Source organism: Eutrigla gurnardus (genome assembly GCF_963514095.1).
Source record: "Eutrigla gurnardus genome assembly, chromosome: 6".
In the NCBI taxonomy this organism is placed as follows: Eukaryota; Metazoa; Chordata; class Actinopteri; order Perciformes; family Triglidae; genus Eutrigla; species Eutrigla gurnardus.
In genome coordinates, this window is record NC_139920.1 from 17,495,980 (window position 1) to 17,514,429 (window position 18,450).

At 44.8% G+C, this 18,450-nt stretch overlaps 1 protein-coding gene across 1 annotated transcript; it reads right to left on the minus strand.

The window, feature by feature from the left end:
* Positions 1 to 1,669: 1,669 nt before the first annotated feature.
* LOC311015310 (semaphorin-4E) lies at positions 1,670 to 18,282 on the minus strand. Its single transcript, XM_084012440.1, has 14 exons — positions 18,167 to 18,282; positions 9,655 to 10,141; positions 9,300 to 9,442; positions 7,932 to 7,994; positions 7,503 to 7,601; positions 5,560 to 5,659; positions 5,209 to 5,319; positions 4,947 to 5,098; positions 4,661 to 4,833; positions 4,010 to 4,166; positions 3,705 to 3,927; positions 3,170 to 3,285; positions 2,811 to 3,027; positions 1,670 to 2,726 (listed from the first exon to the last, which is right to left on the minus strand). The coding sequence occupies exons 2-14, from the start codon at positions 9,761 to 9,763 to the stop codon at positions 1,969 to 1,971; spliced, it is 2,421 nt and encodes an 806-aa protein (XP_083868566.1). The 5' UTR covers positions 9,764 to 10,141; positions 18,167 to 18,282; the 3' UTR covers positions 1,670 to 1,968.
* Between the last annotated feature and the right edge of the window lie 168 nt (positions 18,283 to 18,450).

An 18,450-nucleotide genomic window follows, 5' to 3' on the forward strand; every position in this document is an offset into this window, starting at 1 on the left:
GCCGCGTTTCCGTTTAGTCTACGGTTGCTTCCGAAAATTCTTACTAACCTGCAACTGAGTACGCTTATACAGTACGTGAGATTTCTCTTAGTGTGAACACAAGAATATGCAAATTGCATCCTTTCTCCGGTGGAATGCATGCCAACACCGCAACGAATAATTAATTCATACTCAATGATTCCCACAAATCCTGTAATAATAATAATAATAATAATAATGTAATAACGTTTGTTCACCCTACAGCGTGTTGAACGATAGCTTGCATATCCAGTATGTGATTTCGGGTGCAGCTGATGACATCACACATTGAGTCGTTCATGTTCCCCTTTACAGGTTAGAGTTACTTTCCATACATCTTTTAAACATATTGTTTTATGAAAACGTGCTTACATCTGTGATTTATTTACATTTCCAATCAATTAAAAGAAGCTCTTATCCTTCAGCTTTTGCAGGCTTGAATGATAGGAGTTGCCCCGGGCCACCAGCTTCCTCAGTGTGAAAATCTTCACCCTGGCAAAGAGATGCTGCCGTCATATTGATTTATTCAGAAATATAAGTTAGGAATGTTCAAAGAAACTGCTTGCAGGGTAGAAAGAAGCCTGTGAGCATCGCAGAGTAATGACAAGACTGAACTAAAAGTAAGAGCTCATTAAAATCTGGGGAAGGAAAAGTAGACTGATGAACAGGAGAGAGTGCAATGGGACTGAAAACTGAACATACTTTGCAAGTGGTTTGTCTTTAGTTCCCCAGTCTAATTTGCATTGGCAATATTTTATTAATTTATCGCCGGATGAGCTCAACATACAGAACAACCTTCATTCTGTTCACGACGACTTCCTTCGAGCTGCGCTGCTGAATAATGGAGCAGACGCCAAATTCAACCCTTTCATATCTGCAGCTTGAGATGAGATGTTTGTTCTCAGGTTATTTATTTATTTATTTTTTACATTGACCTGTGCCGAGGTAACCAAGTTAATGACATCAAGACAACAAGCGTGACATCATGCGTTGAACGTCCACCATCATGTTCTGCGTGAGAATCGTTACTGACAGCTACCAAAACAAAAAGCTGCATTTTCCAAAACTTTTTAGTTTTAAGTTGAAATTTGTTTTAACCCAAACCAATCAATAACGGTTAATTCATTATTCAAACCAGATTTATTTGAGTTTAGAGGGTATGATTTTTTATTATTATTATCTATACCCCAAATCACACTCAATGTATGGTTTACATGTGTATAAACCTTTCATTTACAGGTGCCGTCATCCTGTCAAGTGTTAGTTGTAAAAAGTTATTTTCTTGTTCCGTTCTTAATTTAAACTTCTTTTTTTAAATCTGTGCTGTCATTGATGCAAAGACTTGATTGATACACAATGATGATCCAACATGTAGTGGAGTGAAATCATCTTCAGGTATTGTTATGGATTAAAGATGTATGGATCACCTACTTGAATGCTTCAACATAGAGGTAAACGTGTAGTTTTTACAGCAACCCGGAATTAAACAGGACGGGCATGAACACTCACTGGTGAAAAAACAGGTCTTAAACTGAAATCTGCCTGGCGACTAGAGGTCAAAGCGTTTGCTACTCGTTACCCTGGTTACCAGACTTATTATGAAATGAATTAAAAACTCAATTGCAACAAATAAATAGGAGTTGGAAAAAAGCACTCTTGCCTGTACATCATATATTACAGTGTGTATTCACAATTTAGCAGTATACAAAAAAAAATACACACACACACGCATGTAATATATATACACATGACTATTTCCTGGAGTGAAAGATCCACCAGAAAAGTCTCCTCAGCTGCCCGGTCGGTGTATGGAAATGATTGACAGTGGAGGAAAAACTGGACACCAATCAAAAGAATTTCTAATGCAGAAACCTTTTTCTCTCTCTGTCTCTACAGAAGCACTCCTTTAGGAAGATAATTAGTGCAATGTTGTTGGCCTTGGACCCCGGGTCAAATCTCTGACTCATCGTTTATATATCCCAGACCCTCGAGACTTGAAATGTTGGCCATAGGTGTGAAGTGGTGCTCGCCGTTCCCTTTGAAGGAGACGGCGGCGTGATTATTATTGGCGCCGCAAGGTCTTCCGGACTCGGGCCCCAGGAGCTTTATCTCCGAAGTTCTGTTGGGGATGTGCATGTACTCGGCCGACTGCCTTTTGGCATCGCTTTCGTCCCGGGTGTGCTTCGCAAACTTGGAGCAGCGTCCTTGACTCCACATCCAAAATATGATCCCCATCAGGGAGAGGCAGAGCAGCGACAGCATGGCCACGGCCACCTCCAGACCAGTCACCCTGTCCCCATCGCTTTGGGTCTCCGGGGGCAACGGGCCCTCGTTCTCCCCCTCCTTCGTCACCGGGGTGGCCGTGTTCGGACTGTGAGCGGAGTCTGAGGAATTTGCCACCTCGTTGCCGGGGGTGGTGCCGCCCGGCACTCCCGCGTCCGAGTGGAGCCGCAAGTGATAGACCGCCGCGGTCCGGTTGTAGGCCCGGCCGTTGATCAGCTCCACCGAGTCACAAGTGTAGAGGCCGGCGTCCGACTCGGACGCGGCCAGGATGAGGAGGCCCCCACCGTAGATGTAGTATTTGTTGTTGGAGTGAAGCGTTTGGCCGGCGAAGCGCCACAGGACCTGCGCCAAGTTGGAGTGGAGCTGGCAAGGCAGCTGGATGTTGTTCTCTGGGACGAGGCTGAAGTCCACAGCTGCTACCGGATCTAAAAATATACACGAGAGGTCCGTCTCACTGCATGCTGATTTCATTGAAGAATAAAATGCAAACAAGGTGCCTGCGGATGTACCTGGCGGGGGGCAGCGTGTCACGTCTCCCTCCTTCAGACTCTGCGTTGCATCGCTCGAGGGCGATAAACTGCGGACTGAGGAGCACCGCCCGGCGCCAAAGTCCCAGGCGCAGTACGGATCCCGGGCCAGGACGCAGTCCTCGCACGAGTCATAGCGGCTGCAGTTACTGACCGGCATCTGGATGGCGCCAAACTCCGAACCTGCGTACAGCTGGCCCTGTGTTTGCACACACAAATACTTCTTTATTACCGCTGAAGCCGCTCTACTGCCCGTTAGAGGCAAGATACAGTTCCAGTGTATTTACAGTGATGATGGCGATGAGCTAACGCACCATATATGTAGGAGCTGTAAGAGTTACCTTGCTGGATGAGAGGCGCAGGATGTTAATAGGCACGGCGTTTTCATACAGCTGGATTTCCTCAATGATGAACATTTCTCCAGCGTAGTTGACGGTCTTCTGAACGTAACCGTTTTCTATCAAGAAACAAAAAGACCATCTCATACCATATAATAAGCACACAGGAGTCATTACTTTAAAAAGGTTTTGGATCCTGAAACACGGATTCTCACTAACCACTGGGCCACTTCTACCTGAAAACCTGATTTTCTGTATTTTGTTACTTTTCTCACTGGTTTGAAGTGGGCGGGGCTGACTAAGTAGTGAGCATGCACACTGGATATATATGAAATAGTATTATACTGCCCGAGTTGTGTGTGTGAGTTTAAAAGACTTTTTTCCGTTGACGGTTTCACATCAAAAACCAAAGTTTGCAGGGGCTTTAAGCTTCATCAATCAGAATATTTACCCAGAAACTAGGCTGAGGAAGAAGCTGAACATCAGCTCAAATCTACTTTCATCTCGACAGAATGGTTTTTTGAAACACGTCTCTTACCCGTGCCGATGAACATGACGGCGTATCTCCGTCCGTCCAGCGCCAACACGTTGTCCACGACAATCCGAGTCAGCAGAGCTCCCCTCTTGACCAGCAGCGGCCCTCCTGTCAGCGGGCGGACGGCCTCGTCCATGAGGGGGCGGTCCCTGATGAACTGGAGGGTTTTGTCAGGAAGGTCCAGAGAGCGGTTCATCCCCATGTTGCGTGCCACATTGTTGATGCACTGAAACGCAAACCAGATTTGTCACCCAACGCTTTTAACATCCAGAATCACGTATGGCTGCAACAAAAGTCCTCGGACTCACCGCTCCCGGCCTGGGGACCGGCAACTCTCCGGTGTACATCACCCACTTCACGTGAGATGTCTCCACGGCGACAGGTGTCTTAAACTTGCCCTCATTGAAAATGTCTCGGATGGCGGACACAGTATACGCGCATACTGCCGAAACCTGGGACAAGCTCCTGGAAACACCAAACCCAACACATTTACACAAGCAGACCGAATGTCTGTTTCATTTGTTTTACTGGAGAATCATTTTTTAAATGACATCTGCCATTATTTAAATATATATAATATTATTATTATATTTTATTAATATTCATTATCTTCTAATATATGTGTACGCCATTATTTTATTGGTGTTTGCTGCTGATAAATGTAATATATATATATATATATATATATATATATATATATATATATATATATATATGAATAATTTGTATATGTGTTTTATACATTAATTCACATTTTTGATTATTTGTGAATATCCATCTATAAAAGCCATATACTAACTAATAAATAAAAAAATGTCAAATATTCTACGTTTTTGTGTAGTTTTTTCGACCAGTAATCATATGAATATGAATGAATGACGCCTTTTTTCATTCTTCTTCGACCGCTATGCCGACTTAGCCATCCTAAACCATAAAATCCACCAGATTTAACGACTCACGACTGCGGCGTGAAGACGGCGTAGAACACGCTCTTTCTCCAGTCCTCGTCCTTCAGCAGGAAGACATCCTGGACAATGGGGGGCAGGCTGGGCACGGGGAGGGAACAATCCAGACGCGCTTTCAGGAACGTCGTCCATTTCCTCTGCAGTGTCCGCTGGCCGCCCATATCGCCCTAAACACGGAGGCAGAGGCACGCCGTCATGTGCAGGTATTCCTCTCCAGCAATATGCCAAACGTCCAAAGGCAGAGAGACATTTGTTTTATTCGGTCCTCATTTAACCACACCTTGCAGACACGGGCCACTCGAGACACGACGACTTTGCTGTAGAAGTCGTACTCCATGGCGTTCTCGCTGAAGAACATGTACACCTTGTCGTCGTCACCATCAGGACTATCGAAGCTCTCGCCCACATAGTCCATGTAGACAAAGTTCGGCTCTGTAATCACAGAAAAAGGGGGGAAATTAACGCTAAGGAAGCTACATATAATGTATTCACACCGTCACATAAAAACATATTGGCCAGTTTCCTGTCGAGGAGGAACTCACCGCTGAGCCAGGAGCTCTTAAACTCGGTGCGGAGAGCCAAGTCCGAGCTGCGCAGGACCACCGGCTCGGAGCCCAAGAAGTTGAGGGATGTAGCAGAATACAGGTCATTTCCTGTTGGAACAGGAACAAGAGGTGAGGGGGGGGGGGATTCCTAGAGATACATGATTCATATGAAGTTGGAGCACAATCTCATTTATATGGACTGAACCAACGGCCCTCTTTTTCTGTCTAACGGGTGCACCGTGTTGAGTGAGTCACAACGCCGCTCGTTTCTGTTGGTGCACTTTGAGCGTTCGGCAGCGTTGTGTGCTCTTTGTTCCCGCTGGCAGCAAACCTGACTCAGACACTCACCGACCATGAGGGAGGAGTATCTCTGGAAGGGATCAAAAGGACACTTCCCCTTCCCCTCCTCCAGCTTTCCCTCCAGCCTCAGCTGTCCATTAACAAACGTCTGGCGGAAACAAAAGGGAGAGACAAAGAGAGAGGGGGGGCAGAAAAAGTTGTTAAAGAGAGCAAAAAGAAATAAAAACGGGCCATTTTATCCACATGTTGGACACAGGATTGGACTTGTGCGACTTCACCAGTGAATTGTGTGTCAGCACATTAATTACAAGTTGCATATCCTTACATAATATATACAAAATATATATATATATACAAAAGGTTTGAAACGTTTTCTAGATTGATCTCCAAACCTTCAACTCGGCCATTGCTTTTATTTATTTATATATTCATTTATTTTTTAAGATAGAACCACGCGTGTTTTTATTTGATCTCTATTTTGATCTAAAAGTTTGATTATAGCCGGTTGTGTCTCTGCACACCGTCTCATGGTGCATTCAGGAGGCTTGTTCCTCTTAGATTTGGTTCCTTGCCAAAATACACTGCATTCGTGAGCTAATGGTTGTTTAGAACAATCAAACCCAACAAAGAAAATAAATATGCTGAGATTGTGAGGGATAGGCTTAAAGCTTTTTTTTTTTTTTTTTATTCGTAACCACGATGCAAATTAAAAGAAGGAAATTAACCTGATACAACCTCTTGCTGAGAAACAGTTCCTCCAAACCTTGAAGGAACTGCATGCAGGCTTTTCTGTATTAACCTGACTGCAGTTTTCAACCACAATTGTTGCTGCATTTTTCTTATTGTAAAAAAAACTGCCATGAAAATACTACAATAAAAGTATTGAGCCTAATATCTTATTCCTGTGCCTGTGTTGCCCAAAAAAATATGAAAATCCTAACTAGCACCAACAAACCAGGTAGACTTCTGGGTTTAAGAGCTAAAATTAATGATGATCAGCCGCAGTTTCAATGGATATAAGTTTCAGTTCTCCATTGAAATTGGGTGTCTGATGACAATGATGAAAATATTCTATTTTTCAGGCGTCTAAAATATGTTTACTGCTCTTCAATTCAATTCAATCTATTTATTTCAATTTTATTTATAGGGTCATATCACAACAGGAGTCATCTCAGGACTCTTAACCCATTGAGCAGGACAGATTCAATACGATTTCAAAGTCCCAACATCACCATCTTCCATCCACAGCAATACATGGCTTTGCTCCTGTGCTGGTCCTCCTGTCTATTTCAGCAACCCCCCCCCCAAGTTCTGTATATTTTTTTCGTACTTTAAGGACCCTAAAATTTGAAAAAAACAGTGTGTACATTAATGTTGTGTTTATTCACTGATTACATTCCATCTTCCAAACATCTGTCTCCACTAATAAAGACAATTCGGTAGTAAACTCCTCATTGCACGGGGCCTGAGTTCGATTCTCAGCGTGCTCTTTGTGCTTGTAAATCAGTTTTCAAATGTGTCATCGTTGCAGCAGGCAGACAGCGATGAGCCGTGAGGAAAGTGAAGGGAGAGAAACAGCTGTTTTATTCTGCTGTGGTTAAAAACAAGTTACGGCAGCTAAATGATGCTCAGCTGTTTAGTTGTTATGTGTTGAGAAGCCTAGAGATGCCACCCGTGTTCCTTTACTTTGGGATTATGCTGATTAGGCAGGATGATGTTATTGTGCCTTTATGAAAGGTTACCGACGCCATGACTGCCTGCGGTAGTAACGCTGTACGCAGCAACACTGTGACTTGGTGAAAAACAGGGCTTTCCCCTGAATGCCACGGTGTAATCGGAACCCCTGACTGTAAGTAATACACTGACTCTGGATGAGCGGCTTATACAACCCCGCCTCAAAAACAACCCGGACTCACCCTTTAGGTGGGCGTGCACGTGATCAAACCAGCTCGGCTGACAAAAAAAAGCAGACTTCCACAGGGCTTACTCACCATGTAATCACAGGTGGGGCTGAAAGCGTTGGTGCCACACACATACACCGTGGTGTCGTTGACCCGGTGCAGCGTTCGGATGTAGTTACGGCATTCCACCTGCAAGGAGAGAGAACGCCACGGTCGGAGCGTCTGTTAGTTCAGCCGCAAAAAACACAAACATGCCCGCATACGCCTTCGCTGGGATGGGGGGGGGGGGAGCCGCGGGGCCAAAAGGTCAAGGCTGGGTGCATGCATTTTCCTCTCGCGCCCTTATTTTGACATTCTATATGAAGCACTTCAAAGAGAGTTCTACTCCCATATAAATGATTTACGAATGCACAGGGGGGGGGGGGGGGGGGGGGGGGAGTGAACTGCTTCGAGTGGAGAGTCGTCACTTAAGGCTGCATCCTTCAGTAAAAGATGTGTTTGGAGAGGCATTGCACAAACCTCGGCGTGTTTTCCTTTGTACGTGCACTCCCTCTGCTTGTCCTCGGTCACTCGCCAGTACACCTGCATCAACAAGAGGGAAGAGAAGTGTCAAAGCACACACGGGTGTCACAACCCCACAGCGTTGGTTCATTTTCCTTTGTTGATCCAACGGCGAGACCAGTGCAGGCTGGGACACCGGGCCCCTCTTCGGGTTGCCACTTCTAGTTGCGTAACTTTAATTGTGAATTAATAGACCACTACGTCTTAGAGTTCCGCCATTTTTCAGTCAAATTCCTCCATGCAAATGTGCACGGGGGCCTTTTTACATCAGATGGTGATGTAAAAGCAGTTTATTACGCAATCGGCCGTGTTTCTACGAGCGTAATCTGCAGCCAAAATAAACTCTGTCAAACCGGTGAAAGACGGCAGAGCAAGACACACACACTGGAGGCATGAGCTGATTACGAAATGTTCTCGCAACCAAGATAAGTCTGAGGGAGTTCTTTTAAATGGAAACTTTGACTATGTCAGACTCCAAATAAATCCTTCACATGAGACATGCCAGGGGGAGGGGAATATTAAACTTTTTATATCAAAATCCAATGTTATATTCTTCCCGGAAAACTAAGTATGATGTGTTTTTACATCAGCTAGTACCAATTTCAACCAGTAACATCACGACTCTGCACTCTCTGGAGGAGAGCGGGAGCTAATCTTTCAAACCATCAAAGAAAATTCCTCCCAACGTCGCGGCCGGCATGCTGGTCGTGTTTCGCAGAAGCCAGATACTCTGGAAATGTTTTGAACATTAAAACATGTAAACATGTTCGAGTAGAAACCCAAACTACAAGTATGAACCTGAAAGTGAGTCTGGTATGTGGCCCCTTTAAGGGATTATGAAGTAATCTCTCACAGCGAGAGGGTCCCGGGTTCGATTCCCGGGTTCCTTCTGTGTGGAGTTTGCATGTTCTCCCCGTGTAAGTGTGGGTTCTCTCCGGGTTCTCCGGCTTCCTCCCACAGTCCAAAGACATGCAGGATGGGGATAGGTTAATGATGACTCTAAGCCCGTAGGTGTAAATGTGAGTGTGAATGGTTGTTTGTCTCTACATGTCGGCCCTGTGATAGACTGGTTATCTGTCCAGGTGTACCCTGCCTTCGCCCAATGACAGCTGGGATCGACTCCAGCCCCCCCGTGACCCTAAATACAGGATAATCGGTAGGAAATGGATGGATGGATGGATGGATGTTTAATTTTAACCTTAAATTCTAAAAGTTAATTGATAGCTAGTTAATCTAGCAAAAGAGAATTTGAATCCCCTGACGGCATGCGTGTGATAATGTGCCAGATCTGAACCTTTTTTATTATTATTTTTTCCACGTTCTCACCGCAGACTTCCTGACAGAGACGTCGTTGATGTCCAGCGCGTAGACGGCCTCCCTGGCCCCCAGCAGCAGCAGCCCCAGGTCATCTCTCATTAGCATCGTGGAGTAGTTGAAGACCCCGGCTTCTCTGAACACCTTCAGCTCATCTAAAATACAACAGCATCAAAATTTCATTGAAACTGGGTTTGCACTGGCTGAATCCAAGCTAACTGCTAACGGGTCTCCTTTTGAGGAGAAAGAAGTGATTCATTTTGGAAGATTTTAAACAACATTTCTGACCAGATGTTAAACCTCTACAAATCCATGTATGTTGGTCCGACCGAGGAGTCGGATCTTCCAGAAATATGTTGCCACTTACTCCGGTAGGGGACGGTCTTTCGTGGGACACAGTAGTGAGTGTTGAGTGCACTTAATGAAACACGGAGCATCAATCCACAGACGATGCTCAGGACCGAGAGAAGAGACATGGCTCAGAGTCCGGGTTCGTCTGAAGTCTGGAGGAGGAGCCCGAGAGCAGCCGGTCAGAGACCGAACATGCTCCGATGGCCTCGGTCCCGGATGCCGTTACACCGCGGTGATGTCACCGTCCGGGACGCGCGCCGCTCCGGCACGGGTCATCCTCTGAAGGCAGTTGAGAAAGTGTGATGGACCACTCAGTTGCAGCTTCGTGGGGTTTTTTCTGGGTTTGAAGTGGGGTGTCCTGACGTGGCGGCGTATCTATGTCGGCGTGAGCCTCCAGCGCAGCGCTAACGAGCTGCCGTCCTCTCTGGGAGGAGGAGCAGAAGCCATGCTGCCCGGCTACCGGCGAGGACCGCCGGAGGAGATGGTTGTGAGGCTGCTCGTCTCTAGGAAAGATAGGAAAACATCTACGTGTTAAATTATTCAAATAGTACGTCTTTTTAAATCCCACTTTTTTTTTTTTGCATACTTTATCATTCGTGGATAATTAGTAAAGAGACCTACATCCAGATGTGAAGTCTCAACTTTTCAATCATTGCAATGTGAATGTGAACACGTCGTTACCTGATATAATTATCAAAAAGAGATATATGAGAGAAATCTTTCATTAGACTCTGGTTGCTAAAGGCCTTTCAAATTCCCAAGTTCACACGATTTCAGTAACGCATCTGTTTGGGCGATAATTCAATATGATCATTCATCTTCAGTCTCCCAATTTGCTAATAACAAACTGGACTCCAACTTTAAAGCTCCATTACCCAGAATGCAACAGCGCATCCAGCTCAGGACAGCACTCCCTCTGCATAATAACGGTGGGGAATAATGCGCAACGCTCCACGTAGAACCCAAATGTTAGTTCAAATATTAATTGTGAGTGAGTGAGAACTGTGCTGGATTTTCATCATTCATTCATATCAGCTTTTATTATTCACCTCCTGTGTGCCGACGCTCAGGAATCCTGCTTATGGGGAATACCCCCGGTGTATTTAATGCAGACTCCTGTCTTAATCGGATTACTTGTGCAAACAAAGTCATTTTTCTCTATAATTTCACTTGAAAAAGTTCTTAATTAAATGGCGAAAATTTGGTACAAGGGAAAAATAGAGCCTGGTATTTATGCATACGATTGTCGGTATGAATATTTTGGCCGGGATGAAGTTTTCATATCGTTCTGCGTCTACACAGGAGTATAGAACCATGTGGTTATTTCATACCGGCTGATTGTGTATTAAATGACTAGAAAACAGGCCGTATTGCGATATATATGGATATGGATTTATGGAAGAGTTTATGCATATCGTCCCAGCCGTTGTCAAAAAGGCAAACATAACCTCATCGTTGCATCAGAGAAGTGTACCTTCACTCAACAAGGAAAAGTCATAACTGCAGACTTCACAGAGGAAACTGATGTCAAGTGAAATCCAGCCCCCCCCGACCCCCCCCCACTCTCTCTTCCTCCTCCACTCTGAGTGTCTTCCTGTCCTCCTCCCTGATAAGAGCCTGCTTCCTCTGGGCTCAGCGGGGTTCACAAGGCAGAAGAGGAGGGGGGGGGGGCTCCATCCCCACCCTGGGATTCACACCGAGACCACCTCTCTCTCTCTCTCTCTCTCCGTTTCGACTAACTGAGCGGCCTCATTTAAAATGCATCAAGGCACTTTTCCCCACTCAGAATAAACACACAGCTATACTTTAAGAGCAGGCTTGTGAGGTAAAAGCGATACTCTTATCTTCGTGCTGCAGCCGACACCACACAGCTGCTTTGCCGGTGTTGTTCAGATTTTTAAGTTTGCAGAGATGAAGAAAAAAAAAAAACAACAACTGTGGATTTGACTGAATCCTTTGAGAGGCACACGCCATGCGGCTCTCGCCTGTTTGACAGCGACCAAAGTGACAGCACCCAAATTTCCTCGAGAGACCTCGAGCCTCTGAACAACCTCTGGGTTGTTTTTTTTCCCGTTTTGCAACAAACCGCCTTGTTGTTACTTGACACGAGTCGGGGAACGAGCTGCTGCACGTATGAGGCCATCTGCTGTCAGAGCGTCGGCGTCTTGCATGTCTTTCCCCCCTCGGGGTGAGGGGGAGGGGGGAGGGGGAAAGGGGGGAGGTGGGGGAGGGTGAATGAAATGACTGCAGGTTGTTTTCCACAGTGTTTGACAGAACCTTCCAAACAGACAGGCAGGTATGGCTGGAACAATAGAGGAGCGTGCAGCAGTTGTCCCTCTTTTCCCTCCCAATGTTTATTCACACCGTGTGGCCAGTGTGTGTGTGTGTGTGTGTGTGTGTGTGTGTGTGTGTGTGTGTGTGTGTGTGTGTGTGTGTGTGTGTGTGTGTGTTGGAGAGGTCGCACAGCTGAGGATTTTACAACTTACAAACCTGCTTTTCTTATCAACCGAGTCAAGTAAATTAAATTTAAAAATGATAAAAGGTATTATATTTCCAACATTTAAATGTAAAATGTTGAACTAAACCCAACACTGACATATTATCACCTTAATGGCAAAAACCACACCAGAGTGGCGGCGGGGCACTCTGTGGCGAGCTGCCAGGCGGCGTGTCTGAGGGAAGCTGCAGCGGCCGCTCCCGGCTCGCCGGGTTTTGATTCAAACTTGTGGATTTAAGTTTTACCAGTGAAGCCACCAGAGATTACCCAGAGCCCACCAGCAAACAGATTACCCACAGCCCGTCAGCAAACAGATCCCCATGACACGATGACCTACGCCACAAGAGGAATTTCTTCCGTTTATTTCGGCGTGAGACTGTAAATGTGTTCGAGCGACCTATTGACACACAAAACAACGTTACATTCATTTGGAGTTGCACGTTTAGCCACCTGACAAACACAAGTCAAATATTTACTCGGCTATAGGCTTGTTCAGGTCAACTCTGCAGGCAAACACACTCTTTATCTGCTAAATGTTCCACTTTCTTCACCGGCTGCTTGCTAACTTGGTCTCTCTGGTGTTTGGTGCCGGACTGGCAGCTTATTTAGCTTTAGGACGATATATTGTTCCAGAAGTAATCGCGACTAAACTATATTATTGTAATTTTCAGACCATTTTATGACTGATATAATGTTAACATTATAGCATAGTTTATACAAGTACACCCTTTAAAAGAACAATGAACTTCTAATTGAACTAGAACGCAAAAAAAGCACTAAAACATTGGAATCACTTTACATTTTGTCAAGAAACAAATACTTTTATTGCATTTTTATTGCAACATAGAAATCATGAGAGCTCCCTGCACAAATAAGAGATGAATAAGTCATTTTTGTGTCCTGTATTTTTTAAATGAAGCTCTATTCTTCACTTCTCTGCTGTGACAGAAAGCCAGACAGCTTTTTCAAGTGATGATATTTACCTGATAATGGAAATTCAACACCATCAACTTATTGCGAGTGTTTTTTGTTTTTCCTCGTCCCATCCCTGGCGTGGACACAAGTTTAGATTGTCAGATCATTAAATCCTCCAGCTTTGCTGCGTCTTTGTTCTGTTTAATCAAGCAGGAAGGTCCCTCCCATGGACTGTTTGACCCACTGATGGACGACAGCTTCACAACATCACTGACCGAACTCCATCTGTCAACGGGGCGCTCACATTAAGAGCTGCAGACTTGACGGCGCATTACAACGTGGCTTATTATTATGACCCTTTATCAATAACCCTGCGACTTTATTAACACAAGTAAATCATTAATGAAGGTTTGTGGAATAACACACAAATAAAACCAGATAAAGTCCTGGCAGGAAATGACCAGTGAATGTCACGTCACATTGAGGGACATTTCCTTTAAAACTTCTGTAGATTTACAGTAAATTAACTGACAGACACTTCTTTCTTTTTTCTTCTTCTTCTTCTTTTTACCGCAGATGTGCGAGGAAGGTTTCTCCAAATCAGATGAAATATTTCGTGAGTAATGGCCGCTGCCTCTGGCAATTTTTCCCAACTAGGAGCTTCTTCCTCAAATCGAACTGTCATATTAAAATACCAGATTGGCCCCTCCCTTTCCTTAGAGTGCAGGTTGTGTATAACAGCTTCTCTCTTTATATTATAAAGAATAATAATAAGCCACCATCAAATTGGATGCTCTCCCTGAAAAAGACCGGTATGAAATATGGTTCCGTCTTTTGTTTGATTCTTGCAAAAACCTGCAGGGTGAACACGTTATAAAAGAAGTGGAATATCTACGAAGGCCGTTGTGCGCCGCAGACAAAGTACAGTATCTGCACACGATGGAGATCACTACGAAACACAAAGGGCCCAGTCAGCGTCGGGGAAAGAGATGAGCTTCTACAAAACCAGAACCAACAGCAAAGAGTGCGACGGAAATAGTTTCTTTACAACTCAGCGTGAAAAATGCATCTCCCACACGTACGCTAAGCAAAAATCCTTGAAAGGTTGGCGGCTGCTCGTGGGCTTTTCACTCAGCAACTGCCGGGTTGAAAGGCTGCACACGGACTCGTACAATATACGGCGAAGAAGCCCTCCAGCGGTATCTCCAGACACTCCAACCACTTGAAGCACGTGGATATTTATAGCGCGCTCAGGAGCCTCCTCCACCGTATCTACGACCCGCCTGCTCGCTATGGCTACGTGCTGCGTACAAAGGAAAAGCCCTCCGAACGGCAGCATGCACAGACAGGTGCTCTGTTGTCACCGCGGTGATCCAAAAAAGGCCGTTTGAACAGTCTTCATTTGTATGACTGGCCTGTTTATGGTGCATGGGGCGAGGCCTCCTCCGGCTGTAACTGATTCACCTGAGTGGCTGACTAACTGGTCTACAGGTGTGATACGGGTTGAGGCGTTGGCCGGCTTCCAGCGCGGCTGTTTTTGCAGCCCTTTATTTCCTCCAGTCAGACGTGGTGAGGCGAGTGGGGCCGAATGGCAGACCAGCTGGCGAGCTGTCGGTGATGCACTCTTCCGTCACAGGGGTCGAAACAGGAAACCGGTTGTGGGAGGCTCCTCACCTTTGACACTCCTTGTGTCACAGACTCTGTTGTGAAACATTCACTGGAAAACACACGCCCCGGTTCAGCAACGGGTTATATTTGTGCAAGTTCAGACGGCTGCAACAAATCATCCTTTTTTAATCATAATGACGGTGGCTCAACCGTGGAAGGATTAATGTACCAACGCAGGCACAGGAGCCCAAAGCGTCAGGGGCATTCAACCATGAAGAGACTCAATCAGCTGCAAAGAGTCACAAAGAGACACACAATGACTACAAAGAGACTAAAATCACTAAAGAGATGCAAAGAAAAAAAGTCACAAAGCAATTACAAAAAGACTCAAAAACCCCACAAAGTGATGCAAAACAGCTGCAAAGAGTCACAAAGCAACTACAAAGAGACTCAAAACTACAACAAAGAGAGGCAAACAGCTGCAAAGAGTCACAGAGCAACTACAAAGACACTCAAAACTACAACAAAGAGAGGCAAACAGCTGCAAAGAGTCACAGAGCAACTACAAAGACACTCAAAATCACAACAACGATATGCAGACCAGCTTCAAAGAGTCACAAAGCAACTACAAAGAGACACGAGACAACATCAAATAGAAGCTAAAGAACTACAAAGAGACACGAGACAACATCAAATAGAAGCTAAACCACTACAAAGCCTGTTTGTCTTGCTGATGCAGGAGAGGCTGTGGGGCCTTTCGGGGCCCGTTGTCTCATAATCGGCCCATGTCGCCACCTTTTGTTTTGATGTGCAGGAGAGACGTAATTAGCCGAAGACAATACTTCGGACACACGCTATGTTGACAGTTTACAAGCACGTTAGCTCACGCACCTTTAAGATAATGGCCGACTGAGCCAACGACCAAAACGTGTTTAAAGCAGAAACCGGTTAAATAAGACGGTTGCCTCTCCTCCGACAAATTACTCATCATTGATGAGACAAGTCTGCTTATGTGTGAACGCTGGATTGAACACACACACACACACACACACACACACACAGAGAGACAAGTTTCAGCAGGATCTGGGGCACAAAGGGGAAGTATGAACACCCGAATATCTCTCTCTCTGTCGCTGACAGACGGGAACACCCAAGAAACAAACTGCAAAGCCCTTCAGCTTAGATTTGAAATCACACCACAACTGATTTAATGACTGATCCAACTTTCAGTCAAAACCAGGGCGGCAACTCTCGCTTTCTTTTTTTATTCTTTTCTTGACTCTTTGGTCCACAGAAGTCTCAAACAGCGAATGTCACTTTAATGTGATATGAAATAGAAAAGCAGCAAATCCTCACATCTGGAGGAGCTGGAACAAAGGAATGTTTCCTGCAGTTTTCTTGAACCAAAAATCCATCATTTGCAAATCCTTTAACAGCCAGACTTCAATGACTTGTATTCAGGTGTATTTGATAGAAGAATGGCAAAACAGCTTTCTAGCAGCTATCAAATAGTAAAGTATTATGTACCACTCACAACCACTAAACTGCTTTTTCCTGCTGTGGTTCTCCAGACTTATTTGATCAAATTAGGACTCTCGAAATAATTGTAATATTGACTAATCGTACGATATATGGACATGACGTGATCATTTTTATATTATCAATTTATCATAAGATATATGGACATGACTGGGATAATTTTAACATTATCGACTTACCGTACGATATATGGACATGACTCACTTTACTGACCATCCGAGTCTGAAATGATCAGGCAGCATTTAACAAAGTGCAAAAAACACGAGCTGCATGTTGCTGAGTTCAACTTTACTACACACTCAACTCTCCACCTCATTGTGATGCGACGCCCCAACCAACACAGTCTTTATGACCTCGTGACTACAATCCCGAGACCTCCGAAGACTTGATCTCACAGTTCGCTGGTCTTTTTTGCACTCGGCATTAAAGAGGCGCGGATTAAGGTTGCTGGCGAGGAGATTTCAGCTGAGCGACGGGGTTAGGAGAGGATCAAAACATCTTCCACTGATGCTGGACTTCACCTCGTTCAGTGCAAAGTCCTCCAGCTGAAGTTTTTTTGGGACGGCATCTTTTATTTGCACTGAACGTCTATAATAGACAGCCAATCCCTGATGGTATCCCACTCACTGACTATCCCTCTAGCATTATAACAAGCCCTCATGTTTGGTCATAGAAATAAAAGGGTTATTCTGAGGGAATGGAAGTCAGTTTCCCCTCCTTGGCTAAGTGACATGGTATCCTGTCTGTACCTGGAAGATATTCTGTACTCTGTCGGGTTCCCCAATGTGTTCCACTATATTGTATTGCATTGTATTTGTTATAGCCTTCGTCTTGGGTCTTCCTCAGCCTCATTTAGCCTCGGCATCCTTTATTTCTGACCCTTAATCCACCTGTGGACATTGTAGTCCCTGTAGGACCGGCTACATGCAGCTTTTATGTGAACTGGCAATGTTGTTGTTTGTTAATTAATGTAATGTTGTTGATTATTTTCCACCAATTTAAGATTATCATTAAAAAAAAGTCTCCCTGCATAAATAAAAATAATAGATACAAATGCATTTTTGTATCATGTATATATGTGTATTATATATATATGTTTTTCACTTTGTCTACAATGATATCGAGCTAGACAGCTCTTCAATTCACTGGTGACGATAATGACCATTAAGGATCACTGAAATTCACCTCCATAAAAAAGATAAGATAAATAAATCGTCGCGTTATTACTGAATTATGAGTCATCAATGACATTTGAAACCATCAGATCTAATCACTGATCGTTGTGCAGTTAAACACATAAAACACAAAGGTCCCCCTCCGTGACCTCACGGAGCTGCAGTATGACAGCTCACATTGGGCAATCCCCCGAGCGAGTGCACTGACAGCACTTAGTGCACGTATAGCGCTCGGACACGCGCGTACTATCATGCGTTTTTAATCCTTCACCATCCATAGAAAACATCACGTTGACCCCCCCTCCCCTCTTTGCCCTCCAGTCCGACAGGAGACAAACACGTGTAGAGTTTCCGCTGGTTGGATTAGTCGTGTGGAGAGTTTGTAGCTGGACGCGCAATTTAAAAAAAAACGGTCGAATGTTTAGTGAGGAACGTTTTAAACTAAGTAGGAGAACATCTGTGGATTTAAACCCGACAAACAGCTTGTGGATCTAAAACCACTTAAATCCGCTGCTTTGACACTTTAACAGCGAGCCTACAACTTGGTACCTAAAAGCAATAGATATATATCCTAGTAACGCTTAGTCTTGCTATAATTAGATACATCCTATAATCTTAGATAAGGCAAGTTTACAGTGTGTGTCTGCGCCTCTCAGCCGCGCGCAGGTTACACACAACCCGCCCCGAGCTCCGTGGAAAACCAAACATTATTATTATAATGACAACAATAAACGCCGCACAAACAAGGGAAAACTGCGCACAAACAAGTCAATAAGCGTCCGCGCGAGACTCACCGTGGATCTGCACGAGACGCCGTGGAGGAAGTTCTGTCGGATCCGGCTCGACGGTCTCTGCTGCGGCTCCACCTGTAACGTTCACTCCGGCGTCTAATTCCTGCAGGGAAGCGATTATATCTGGCAGCTCTGCGCGGTAGGCAGCGCCTGGTCACGTGACTTTTGATCGCACCTTTCCCCTCAAAAAACAACAGCGGCAGCAGCCAATCAGTTGTGACCGCAACACGGCGTTTTTTAACTCTCATTTTTTGTGTTTATTGTTTGTTGTTGGATGTTGAAATGCA

Excerpts from the sequence above, each read along its gene's own strand:
- LOC311015310 (XM_084012440.1), bottom strand. The coding sequence starts at position 9,763 with ATGTCTCTTCTCTCGGTCCTGAGCATCGTCTGTGGATTGATGCTCCGT. Across the intron at positions 5,320-5,559 it reads ATACTCCTCCCTCATGGTCG|GAAATGACCTGTATTCTGCT; the intron begins GTGAGTGTCTGA and ends CTGTTCCAACAG. Across the intron at positions 3,286-3,704 it reads CGTCATGTTCATCGGCACGG|AAAACGGTTACGTTCAGAAG; the intron begins GTAAGAGACGTG and ends GTTTCTTGATAG.